At 48.2% G+C, this 11,675-nt stretch overlaps 6 protein-coding genes across 6 annotated transcripts; 3 read left to right on the top strand and 3 right to left on the bottom strand.

Annotated features, from left to right (window-relative positions):
- Window positions 1-239: 239 nt before the first annotated feature.
- Window positions 240-1,611, top strand: FMAN_12618 (uncharacterized protein; the record flags this gene model as incomplete). Its single annotated transcript, XM_041823081.1, has 3 exons — window positions 240-921; window positions 997-1,121; window positions 1,183-1,611. The coding sequence occupies 3 exons, from the start codon at window positions 240-242 to the stop codon at window positions 1,609-1,611; spliced, it is 1,236 nt and encodes a 411-aa protein (XP_041688697.1).
- Window positions 1,612-3,221: 1,610 nt separating this feature from the next.
- FMAN_12617 (putative UGA2-succinate semialdehyde dehydrogenase) lies at window positions 3,222-4,929 on the top strand (the record flags this gene model as incomplete). Its single annotated transcript, XM_041823080.1, has 5 exons — window positions 3,222-3,257; window positions 3,323-3,404; window positions 3,461-3,637; window positions 3,689-4,292; window positions 4,344-4,929. 5 exons carry the CDS (start codon window positions 3,222-3,224, stop codon window positions 4,927-4,929), a joined length of 1,485 nt encoding a protein of 494 aa, XP_041688696.1.
- Window positions 4,930-5,616: 687 nt separating this feature from the next.
- Window positions 5,617-6,822, top strand: FMAN_12616 (uncharacterized protein; the record flags this gene model as incomplete). Its single annotated transcript, XM_041823079.1, has 1 exon — window positions 5,617-6,822. One exon carries the CDS (start codon window positions 5,617-5,619, stop codon window positions 6,820-6,822), a length of 1,206 nt encoding a protein of 401 aa, XP_041688695.1.
- Window positions 6,823-6,911: 89 nt separating this feature from the next.
- On the bottom strand, window positions 6,912-8,460 carry FMAN_12615 (uncharacterized protein; the record flags this gene model as incomplete). The annotated part of the gene is made up of 3 exons (XM_041823077.1): window positions 6,912-8,051; window positions 8,103-8,226; window positions 8,279-8,460. 3 exons carry the CDS (start codon window positions 8,458-8,460, stop codon window positions 6,912-6,914), a joined length of 1,446 nt encoding a protein of 481 aa, XP_041688694.1.
- Window positions 8,461-8,867: 407 nt separating this feature from the next.
- On the bottom strand, window positions 8,868-9,932 carry FMAN_12614 (uncharacterized protein; the record flags this gene model as incomplete). Its single annotated transcript, XM_041823076.1, has 2 exons — window positions 8,868-9,210; window positions 9,268-9,932. The coding sequence occupies 2 exons, from the start codon at window positions 9,930-9,932 to the stop codon at window positions 8,868-8,870; spliced, it is 1,008 nt and encodes a 335-aa protein (XP_041688693.1).
- A 386-nt stretch (window positions 9,933-10,318) lies between these two features.
- Window positions 10,319-11,092, bottom strand: FMAN_12613 (uncharacterized protein; the record flags this gene model as incomplete). Its single annotated transcript, XM_041823075.1, has 1 exon — window positions 10,319-11,092. The coding sequence occupies one exon, from the start codon at window positions 11,090-11,092 to the stop codon at window positions 10,319-10,321; it is 774 nt and encodes a 257-aa protein (XP_041688692.1).
- Between the last annotated feature and the right edge of the window lie 583 nt (window positions 11,093-11,675).

Below are 11,675 nucleotides of genomic sequence, written 5' to 3'. Positions count from 1 at the left end.
CCCCCACCCCCGCGTTTCAACCCCAGGATGAGCTGCCAGTGTGGGGAGACGAATAAGACCACCTTGAGTTGAGAGTAATACCACCACAGTGTCAGCTTCATGCGTTTTGATCAACGTGGCACCGTCTGTGTCATGCCATTACAGAGACAGCGTGCTCCCGAAATTTCCCTATGTATGCTATATGAACACAATGTTTCTCACGATGATGTTCAATTGTTGTTTATCATCAATGTCACCCGATGGCTTCAATATTGTCCTTGCCTCTTCATCTTATTGCTGATATTCTGCGTCTTCTGGATAGCATCCAGGAACTTCCTCCTATTCTGCTAAGCCATCGAATATTCTACTCTGCTCTTTTGGATACACCAAGTCTGCCTGTGGATATTATTCGCAGTCAAATTCCCGACAACTTGCTTCCGTTGGCTTTTACCACATTCAAGTCGCAAAAGTCGGTACGGGAAACAAGGAGTGTAAGCGTGGAAGAGTTTCTGACTCATTGCTACCACAATTCCATGCGAAATGTGGACGGCACTCAACTTCACTTGACGGTAGGTGAAGCCGTTGAGGTTGTCAGAGTCGATGATGCATTGTCGAGCTTAAGGGATGAGTTTGCTTCGTGTTCCCTGAGGAAGCTTCATGGTGTAAACCAAGATGAGCCCATTGAAAGTGACCGAGGTCTCTCTCCTGGCGAGTACTATCGAGTCTCTCGCGCATTCTATCGATTTCAGATATATCGAAACCTTTTCCTTGACAAAGAGCACGAAATTGATCTTTTCCCTTCTTATGATGATGACGATGGTGAAGATGAAGATTTGAGCTCCGACAACGAACTGAAAAGGCTGTTCTTTGCTCGGCATTCACCATGGGCCAATGAACAGCTGGCTTGTGTTTACGACTTTCTTGAGACAAGATTAACGGGTGGTAAGCTTGATACCCCAATACATCTTTCACATACAAACTTCAAATGAGCTATCCTAACTCGCACCATGTATATAGTCATGCTGACCATCTTGTCCACAACTCCAGCCTATCGGCAAGTAGTTGTCAATGGCTTTCAATGGGGGGGAAATCTTACCGAGTGGCTAGCTGAAAAGACTCAATCGTTTGAGGAGCAGAAATGCGTGAGTTGCAACATTTATCTAGCACTATGTGAACCTTTGATGCTTACTGGCGATATTCTAGATGTCCCTCGGTATTCCTCGTCTCAGTCAGCTTCTCAAGGCCTCAACCTATGAAGAGTGGCAAGCTTCACTTGGTGAGGCTATTAGTCCTTGCCAAAGTAGGCTCGAAGAAGATCTTGAGGAGTTCAACCGTGGAAGAAGGCCGAATGAGCAGAAGAAAGTTTGGCGAGCTGAAGATATTGACAGGCTAGCCAGTGAAGTCGACGCTGACGATGCGTTTACTGACAATCAACCAAGACAGACATGGATGAAGGTACACTATGATCAAGCGCATGAAAGATATCGCTTAGGAGAGCATGCGTTTGCCCCAATGAGGTTTATCTACGGGCTGAGAAGCATCGGGTATGTCATGTGGGATGCAGAGAGAATGAAGAATGAAGTCTGTAAAGTCACCTTAAATAAGGCGTACCGAGGAGATGCTGTTTTCTAGGCGACTTGCATGAAAGTCGAGTTTGGAATTAGTGATACTTGTGAATCAACATCTGTTTGTACTGAACCAGGAGTAGATTGGAGCCTGACTGTAAGTTCAAGTCCTCAGGTGGTTACCGTCTTCGCACCTAATTGTATGTCAACGAGGACTCGTTTTGTGCTCATGGGCCAGGGCATCCGTAGAAATATGATCTAGGCCAAGCCTCGATCTCAAGCGAGAGACAGTTGGTCTCATAAGGAGTATGTGATCAGACAAGATGAGGATAACTTGGAACGAACTTGGCAGGTAAGTGTTAGTCAGTCATATACCATAGGAAGACCTTGCTATAGTAAGGGGTTCCCCGAGTTTTGGCTTGGTCTAACAGTAAGTAACTGTCGTCTTATGCGCCCACGCTGAAGGGTCAAGTCAAGCAAGGATGCTTAGATTGATAATTCTGATTTCCCCAGATTGTGGAAGAAGGTGTATCAGCCTTTCCTAATCAAGAAGTTTCGCGCGATGGCTAGTAATGGAGTATCGCATTTGGTTGCCGGAATCTGTCGGAGTAAGGTGGGCGAAGAATAGAGCATCACGGTTCATCATGGTGGCGGGGATCCAATGGGGAAGTGGGTTTACGTTGGGGGACTGTTCACCAGCTCTGGACACAAAATCTTCTCTTTACTCTCTCAGATACTCGGCAAAAGTAATGATACTATGTAGTGCAACACATCCTTCCTTCAAAATGATCCGAGATCAAAGTCTTTTCTTGGAATTCTAGCCGCTTAGTTCATCAAACCTACCAGCACGGCCCGGTCAAGGAACCGAACCAAGAGCTCCAGTGTAGTACTATGATGAGGCCTACGAAACACCTCCAAGTCCACTTCGGCTCCGTGGCAACATCAGGCTCCTTCGGTACAGGAATTCTCCCTGAAAATGCTGACAAACCATGCCGGAGCATCATCATGAGAAGTCCAACTGCCTTTGGAATATTTCTAGGCTTCTCATGATGGGAACAGAAGCCATCTCCACTGTTTTCCCCAGAAACTCGCCCCAGAAGCCAATCGAGTTGACAACCACCTCGGCATACTATGTACCAACCCATAAAGAGTAATAGAAATGCACGAGTTCTTTACTTACATGGCCATGAACACCTCGGTTCCCGGGGCCGGATCCTAATTCCCGATCTCCAACTACCGGAGCCGTAAGTCAACCCCGGCCCGGTCCCGGTCTTTACCGGTTCCTCCAGAAGGTATTTTCAGTGAGGAAACGCTTAATTTACAGTGGTCCTCCCCTCCACATCCCCGACCTCGCAGCTCCATGACCCCAATTGGAACCGGAATTGGGAGCTTCTTTGACATGACTGGCCTCAATTGAAGCAGTATTTAACTATATACGGACATAATGCAACGGTTGAGGCACGCTCGGTCGGTGGGGTTACAAAGGTCTAGCGCAACCATGTGACGTTTGTAGGAGCTCTCGTGGATCTTTTCGTTTTTATTTACTTGGACCTAGGCCGGAACCTTTTTGTAGCTCGGCCCTCATCCCTCAACTTCTTTCTCTCCCCATTCTTCGACCTTTTCTTCTCTTTAACTTGAGCCAAGTTTTCATCGTCCAATTCATAATACACCGACATAATGGCTGAGAGCTACCACAAGGAGGTCATTGCTGGCGTATGTGCCCCTCAGTCATGAGGCACCCCTCGCTGAGATCATGATACTAACACTGACCTCAACAGCTGAAGGACAAGAGCCTTTTCATCCAGGATGCTTTCATCGATGGAAAATGGGTCGCCAAGGAGAACAAGTTCGATGTTTTCGGTTCGTGATATCGTCATCATGAGTACCAATTGCCTAGAAGCTAATCGGAACCTCAGAGCCCTCCACTGCCACCGTCCTCGGCCAAGTTGCCAACTGTACGCTCGAGGATTTCCAGACTGCCATCAAGAGCGCCGATGCTGCCCAGACAAAGTACTTTGATAGCACAACTGGTGCCAGCCGTGGCGCCCTTCTGAGGAAGTGGTATGACCTGGTTCTCTCTCACCAGGAGGACCGTATGTTGTGTACTTTAAATGTTTCCAATTTCACACTAACATGACCTCTAGTTGCCAAGATCCTCTCGCTCGAGAACGGAAAAACATACGCCGAGGCACTGGGCGAGGTTATCTATTCTGCCAGCTTCATCTCCTGGTTCGCTGAGGAGGCCACTCGATCCTATGGTGTCACCATCCCCTCTTCCTCTCCTCACACCACCCTCATGACAATCCGCGAGCCCGTCGGCGTTTGCGGCATCATCACCCCCTGGAACTTCCCCGCCGCCATGATCACTCGCAAGATCGCTCCCGCTCTGGCTGCTGGATGCTCCGTCGTCATCAAGCCCCCCTCCGAGACTCCCTACTCCGCCCTTGCTTTCACCAAGCTCGCTATTGAGGCCGGTCTCCCTCCTGCCACCATCCAGGTTCTTCCCACTCGCGACCGTCAGGCTGCTACTGAGTTGTGCACAAACCCTCTTGTGAAGAAGATCTCTTTCACTGGTTCTACTGGTGTTGGAAAGTACCTTGCCAAGCTTGCTACTGGTACCTTGAAGAAGGTCAGCCTGGAGCTTGGTGGAAACGCCCCTTTTATCGTCTTTGAGGATGCTGATCTTGACCTCGCTGCCGAGGGCGCCATGTTCTGCAAGTTCCGATGCTCTGGCCAAACCTGTGTCTGGTAAGTCGAAGCATTCTCCTTTTAGAATAGACGTAACTAATGTATCTTCAGCGCCAACCGACTCTACGTCCAGAAGAGCGTCGCCAAGGAGTTTACTGCCAAGCTCGTCGAGAAGGTCAACGCTCTGAAGATGGGTGGTGGTCTCGACAAGTCCACCACTCAAGGTCCCCTCGTCAACAAATCTGCCGTCGACAAGGTCAAGGAGCACATTGCCGATGCCACCTCCAAGGGCGCCAAGATCGCCACCGGCGGCAGCACCCCCGACAGCCCCGGATTCTTCCACCAGCCCACCGTCCTCACTGGCGTCACACAAGAAATGGCCGTCGCCAAGGACGAGACATTCGGTCCCCTTGCCCCTGTCTTTGAGTTCGAGACTGAGGAGGATGCCATTCGTCTGGCCAACGACACCGAGTTCGGTCTCGCTGGATACTTCTTCTCTAAGGACATCAGCCGTGTCATGCGCGTTGCCCACAAGTTGCAAGTTGGTATGGTGGGTGCCAACACAGGCAAGATCAGTGCTGCTGAGGCACCTTTTGGTGGTGTCAAGGAGAGCGGTTACGGAAAGGAGGGCAGTCTTTACGGTATGGCCGAGTACCAAAACATCAAGTCTATTACCATTGGCAACCTCAACAATTAGAGTGGGAGTTGCATAAAAGCATCTGAGCGAGCAAAAAGGGATTTGTTTTATTTAGCATGATAATGACGAAGTGGGAAAGCTTCACAGAATAACGACCGAGATTAAAAGCATGATTTCTAAAATACAGAGTGTAAAACATCAATCTTCGTTGTGACAGCCGCTGTTCAAAATTACTCACTCATCATAAAGCCAACTGTGTACCTACTGGTTGAAACAGGGTGCCTCTCGTAACCACCTCATCTCCTGCCATCGACACAAGTATCTTAGTACGGGTTTGTTGAACCCGATATCTGTTCTGATTATTCCTGGCTGGGCTGGAAAGTGACATGTTATCCCCTCATTTGCAATCTCCAAACATGCATGCATGCATCTACTATAGCTCGTTGGTTCTATTTACACTGATTGGCTCTTCCCTCTGCTTGAATTATTCGGTTAAATTATTCGGCCATTCGTGACCTCTTGAACCACAACCTTGTTTGTGCTACAGGAGTATCCTATCACCAATTCGTCTGAAAAGAACATCTAATGTTCTGACGTACATTTGAATCGTCAATAGGCAAAATCGTTGTTGTTTCGTTCGGTTTTCTCCCCGACCAAAAGGTATTTCTTGACGAGAGTTTCTCACCACATCTTGAATTCGCTCTGCTCCAAAGTGTCTATATACCACGACGAAAACACCTTTTCAAAATGCCCACCAACGGAAATACAGTCAATGGCATCATGGCGGAACATGGACACACCCGTCTTTTCAAAAGATCTACGCCTCCTTCCCTTGATGCCTTCCGGAAAATTTGCTCTCAGAAAGCCACCAAAGAAGACTACCCCCTAGCTGCAGATATCAAGGAGAACGTACCTGTTTACAACCTTTCCAATTTTTCAACTCTCACCGAAAACCAAAAGTCCGCTCTCCAAGACGAATGGTACAAAGTCCTTTTGTATGGCCCGGGTGTTTTTGTCACGGCTGGTCTTTACACCAACTTGGATGTGGTCAACGAGTCAACAGCTGCCTTCAATGATATCATCAAAAAGGAGAGCCAGGGTACCAAAACAGCAGGCGATCACTTTGCAAGTGCTGGTAAAAACGATCGGATTTGGAACTCGTTCAGTAAACACGGTCTCCAAGACCCAGACTCCTTCTTCAACTACTTTTCGAATCCCTACCTCGACCTCATCTTCTCTTCATGGCTTGGTCCAGGGTATCGCATCACTACTCAAGTCAACAACGTCCGGCCTGGAGGGCAGCCTCAAGTTTCCCACCGCGATTATCACCTGGGTTTCATGTCTGCTGAGACTTGTGGAAAGTATCCCAGGGCAATGCAAGTTGCAAGTCAATGCTTGACCTTGCAAGGTGCTATAGCACATGTTGACGTACCTCTCGAGAGCGGTCCAACGAGACTTTTGCCGTTCAGTCAGGCATTTGCACCTGGCTACATGGCGTATCGTCTTGCTGAGTTTAACGAGTTCTTTCTGGACAATTATATCTCACTTCCTTTAAAAAAGGGTGACGGTTTATGGTTCAACCCTGCTGTTTTCCATGCAGCAGGCGAGAATAAGTCTGTGGACATCAATCGCCTTGTCAACCTCATCCAGATCAGCAGTGCATTTGGTAAACCGATGGAAACAATTGACGCTTTGCCACTTGTGGAGAGTACGTGGGACGTCCTGGCTACTGCATACAGAGCGCAGGGTCTCAGTGACGAAATCCAGATGTTTATCGCTGCTATTGGAGAAGGCTACCCTTTCCCGACAAATCTGGACAACAACCCGCCTAGAAACGAGAACATGGCACCAGATTCGGAGCAAGACATTATTCAAGTTGCATTGATAAAGGGGAAGAGTAGAGAGGAAGTTTTGGCTGATCTTGAAGGCTTCCGACAAAGAGTCAGAGCTTAGTTATAACATCTGTAGATTACTATTAGTACTTTTAGCAGCTATTCCACACAATCCTATTTGTAGAGACCCAGCTCAGATACCCTCTAACACTACGCTCTGTTCTCGGTGCTCTGAAGATCAATGATGGATCGCGCCGTCTTCTTCAGATATCCCCTGAAACTCTCAAAAGTGACAGGATCGTGCCCTTCAAGCCATCGACAGTGGACTGTCACATCATCCTTACCAACCCGTATGGAAACCCTGAAAGCAAACTCGCACTTTACATCTACCACTTTTTGGTCTTCAGTCTCCCCTCTCTGCTTTCTTCGACGCCAAGCCCGTGCCCAGACGCGACCTGCTGCTCGTCCGATACCTTCCAGGCGCTCAGTGTCCCATTCCCAGGTGATCAAGTCTAGCTTCGCAAGTTCAGATCGGAAACAATCTGCAAAGTCACCGATTTTCTCTTGGAGAGGTATATCGACGACTTTCTCTTCTGTGATCTCTGGAAGCACGTTTTTGGAAACCGCTGTCTTGATGCCACGTGCAACTGACTGGGCTGGTCTCATGTTCCCAAAACTCCATGCTATAGCCCATCTTCTTGTTTTGCTGCCCTGAACAAACTCTGTGACAGCATAATTGTCTATTTTGTGTTCTCTCAATTTTTCCACAAACTCGAATAAACTTGTGAGAAATCCGAACATGGATGTATACCACTGTACACGTTCTTGAAGGACGAGCGACTCTTTGAGCATGCAGTCAACAAAGGCTACTTCGCCGCCGTCGGTCACCATCTCTACCTTGGCTCCTGTGCATGCCGTAAAGGGCGGGCGAGACTTTTTTCTCGCACTCTCTAGTAACTCTTCTTCGGATTTGTAGAAAGGTGGATTTGACATGGTGAAAGAAATGTTGTTGGTAATTAGATCATCGAGTGGAATGAGGGCATCGGTTGGCTTTCGCTCCACGACTTTGATCCTGTTCTCGAGGCCGTTCAGCGCCACGTTCTTGCGAGCATACTCGAGGCTTTTTGGATCGATGTCTGCTTTGATTAGCGGTGCTCTGGCCAACGGAGTGGTAAAAGTATTACCAGTGGCGATAAACTCCCAATCACGTTCAGTGCAGCCCATCAACGGATAGATGCAACTTGCACCAGTGCCAATGTCTAATCCAACGATTTTCCTATCCTGTTTCTCATAAGAAGTGCTGTCAAGGAGGCCTTTTAGCCACATCAGATAGTTGTGTCGGTTGAGGACCTGCGGACGCGTTAGGTCGTAAGACGCGTCAAGAAACGAGTTAAGACTTACGGGAGGGCATAGTCGATCGTCAGGAAGTTCAAGCTTCAATCCAAAGTCCAGCTTGAGAAGTGACTTCGTCAATTGCATAACACATTCCGGATTATTGAAGAAATCATTTTTGTGTTTCTTCCACCTGCGATGATATTAGATGAAATTCTCGTGTATTTTGAGGATAGAAAATTCACAATCGCGCAAAATCTGCATCTTGAAGAGCGAGCTGCTGAAAGTCTGGCGCTTTTGAATATAGCTCGGTATAGTGATTATCTCGAGATGTCGCATCTTCTGGGGGACCTTCAGAGGTCAACGTTTGGTCTACAGGGGGCAACTGACCCCGAAGGTCTTGTGAGGCTTTGCGTTTGCCGCCCATTTTTGATGTTTGACTTGATTCTCTCCGATCATACAACAGCCTTGCTTCTGTGAGTAATCCTTCAGATACTTTTGATGGGTGTAAGTTGTGACACCTGCAACTTCTGTGATGGAGATGAGTTTGCAGGGATCAGTGATGTCAGTGGAGGTCTCATAAATTAGCGATGACTTGTAGGCACAGACTCCTATAAACACAAGCAAGCAGCACAGTTCATTTGCGATCGGTATGGACCATCAAATATTGTCAAACGAGCATTGAAAATTCATGAGATCATACAAATAAATAAGTAAATAGATAAATAAATTGCAATCTTACAATAAGAACCGTTGAGTAAATGCAATCGCCTCGGCTCGTTTCAATCATATCCTCATATTATGTACCTTTCATGTCATCATAGTGGCACCGTCTTACCACAATAGAACCCTCCATCGCCAGCCCTCGAGGAGCTTCATGTCCTTCTCATCGATATCCGGATCACCGTGCTCGATCCTCGCTGTCAGCTTTTTAAGCCTCTTCTGCACGGTCCGAGCCACTCGAATAGACACTTCATTAGAGAACACAACGAGCACGGCAAATACAAAGAAGGCCAATTTGGCGAAGCGGCCTTTGCCAAGTATACCGTTCTTGATGTGCTCGAGAAGACCCTTTGACTTCTTGAAGGCGTACTCGGTGTCGTTGGCTGATGAGTGAGAATCTTCGTCATCGTCGTTTCGTCGCCAGAAGCGGCGGATGAAGGGAATGAACGTAGCTCTATCGAAGTTGGTCAATTGCTTATGTCCAAGCGAGTGGGATGAGTGAGTTTCTTACATAGCTCCTCCGATAATCCATCTTCGCCATCGATGGTTCTCGGCTTCTTTCGCGATACTGCGCACCTCGCCCTGCAGGATCCTCAGATCATTCAAAACCATGTTGGTCTGGTTTCGAATCCGGGTCTCAAGCTCATAAGCAGAGACAGCAGAATCGCCACCTCGTCGCTGACGCTGCAGGCTCATGTACTCGCGCAGATTGAACTGGCAGTTCACTCTAAGAGCTTGTAACTCTCGTAGGTCACTCGGTGCTGTGGCGGGGACCATTTGCTGGGTTGATGCGGTAGCCATGGTTCCGGCATGGTTGGGGAGATATGATTCAGAGGCGGGACGGATCGGGAGGTTGCTTGGGCCAGTTTGAGGACCTGATACGGGAGGGTAGTTCTGCGGGTTGTACGGCTGGTTGTAGCCCGGTGAGTCGTAATTCTGAGGGTTATAGCTCTGATTGGCATAATCCTGGGGATTGTAGTTCTGAGGCCCATAAGGTTGAGGTCCATATTGAGATTCGGGGCCTGGATATGACTTTGCTCTCTCCGGACCTCGATCAAAAGCACGATCCCGCCGGTCTCGCTCTCGGTCACGGTCCCGAGAGGGAGAGGGAGTTCGGATCGGCCGAGGATCCAGCGATTGAAGCGGTGACTTGTTTGACTTGCGAGTGTCAGACATTATGGGAGTTCGGGTTTCAGTCTCGGCTCAAATTACGACGTATAATTAAACAGGCGAACAAATTGTCCGTGACAGCTCACCCAACCAGTGATTTTCTGCCCAAGGTGACCGACAAAGAATGAGTATGTATGTATGCGCTGGCTACAATTGTGGTGGAGAGCGAGAGAGGCTGGAGAATGAATAAACGAGGCCAGCCCATGACGTCCGAGTGGCCGGGGGGATAGGCTGAGCGAGAGGTGGGGTGATGGAATGTATTCATGAGGCTGGGGATGACTTATGCAATTCATGATGTGATGTGATTCGCAACTATTTAATCCAATACTGCATAACTATTCACAAAATGACCGGATTCTCTACTTATCCCTCGTCCTAGCTTCTGGTGGCTTCTAGTACCCCAATGTTCGATACATGCGGTGCGCCATATCATCCATGCCCTCGACCGGCAGTGCGCTCCTGATGTCAGCCAGTATCTGCTGCTGAACCTCTGTGTCGAATCTATTCCAGATCCTTCGAATCTGCTGCACCTGATTCCCTTGATGTGTCCGAACGATATTTGCAAAAGCTTCAAAGAGAACCGCCGCCTGGTTCCACCCCAAAATGTTGTGAACTTCTTGGATGAGAAATTCGAAAAAGTCGAGAATTTTGCCGAGAAGTTCTTCTGAACATCCTAGCCCTCGACCGTTGCTGAGCACGATGCACAGAGCATGCATTTGAGCTGCCCATTCGTTGACTGCGCGACCACGGACTGGATCATTCTCAATGTCCTGCATAGCAACGCCGAACATGTCCATCGTTTCAATGCTGGTGAACTCTGATAGGTGCTGAAACACAAAGTCGAGAGCCCCGTTTATCAAATCCTCTGGAAGATTTTCCAAGTATGTCTCACTGAAGTAGGTGCTCAATTCCAGCGCTCCGCGTCTCGTTGCCTCCCGGACTCTGGGTAGGAGATTGAACAGGACTTCTTGATCGACACTGTATCTTCTCCTCAATTGTCCAACTCTTGAGTGTACAATGATGATGTTTTGTCTTCCGCCGGGTCCTGGGACGAAGGGAGGCCGGCGTCTAAAGGCCATGCCGTATGGCTCACCAAGATCTTCAAAATCGTCGCCATAATCGATCTCAGCGATACCATTCAAGTGACGACGTCTGTCGCCAGCCATGTTGATTCCCTGCAGGATTGGTGCACGTCTTTCTCTGGGGTACAATTGGTGACGTTGAGAGTGATGATAAAATCGATACTGCCTGACCTTGCTTTAGAGAGCATCCAAGATGGTTCTGCATGCGCCTCAAAAGTGAAGCATGCTGGCGATATTGCTCGCATTTATAGATGCTGAGAAGCATTGTATCAGTGTCCGGTGCAGGTTTGGTGAGGTTTGATTGCGATGCCGTGTAAGGTGGTGAGCAAACCACAAGATGTCATCTGAACGTTTGACTTATTGAGAGTTTGACCTGGAGAACCGGCATACGGCACAGCCAATACTATCGGTTGCAATAATCACATGGTTTGTCTCAAGCAAACATTGAGTTTCTGTTCGTTATTCAGAGCAGCATACAAGCAACCTTGGGTTCACTGGTTGCGTTTCGATGACTAGTCTATCTGACGCGATGTTTGCCGATGCAAATAATTAAATAAAAACACTCCATCAATTGCCAACATTGTCGAATTAGGGACTCTGTAAGCATGGATCTCACTAACAATACCTACCTACCCAAGGTATGCTATAGAAAATATGAGTTTGATAT

Source organism: Fusarium mangiferae (genome assembly GCF_900044065.1).
Source record: "Fusarium mangiferae strain MRC7560 genome assembly, contig: FMAN_scaffold015, whole genome shotgun sequence".
Classification (NCBI taxonomy): Eukaryota; Fungi; Ascomycota; class Sordariomycetes; order Hypocreales; family Nectriaceae; genus Fusarium; species Fusarium mangiferae.
The sequence above is the reverse complement of the archived record's forward strand: the minus strand, read 5'-3'. Positions and strand labels throughout refer to the sequence as shown.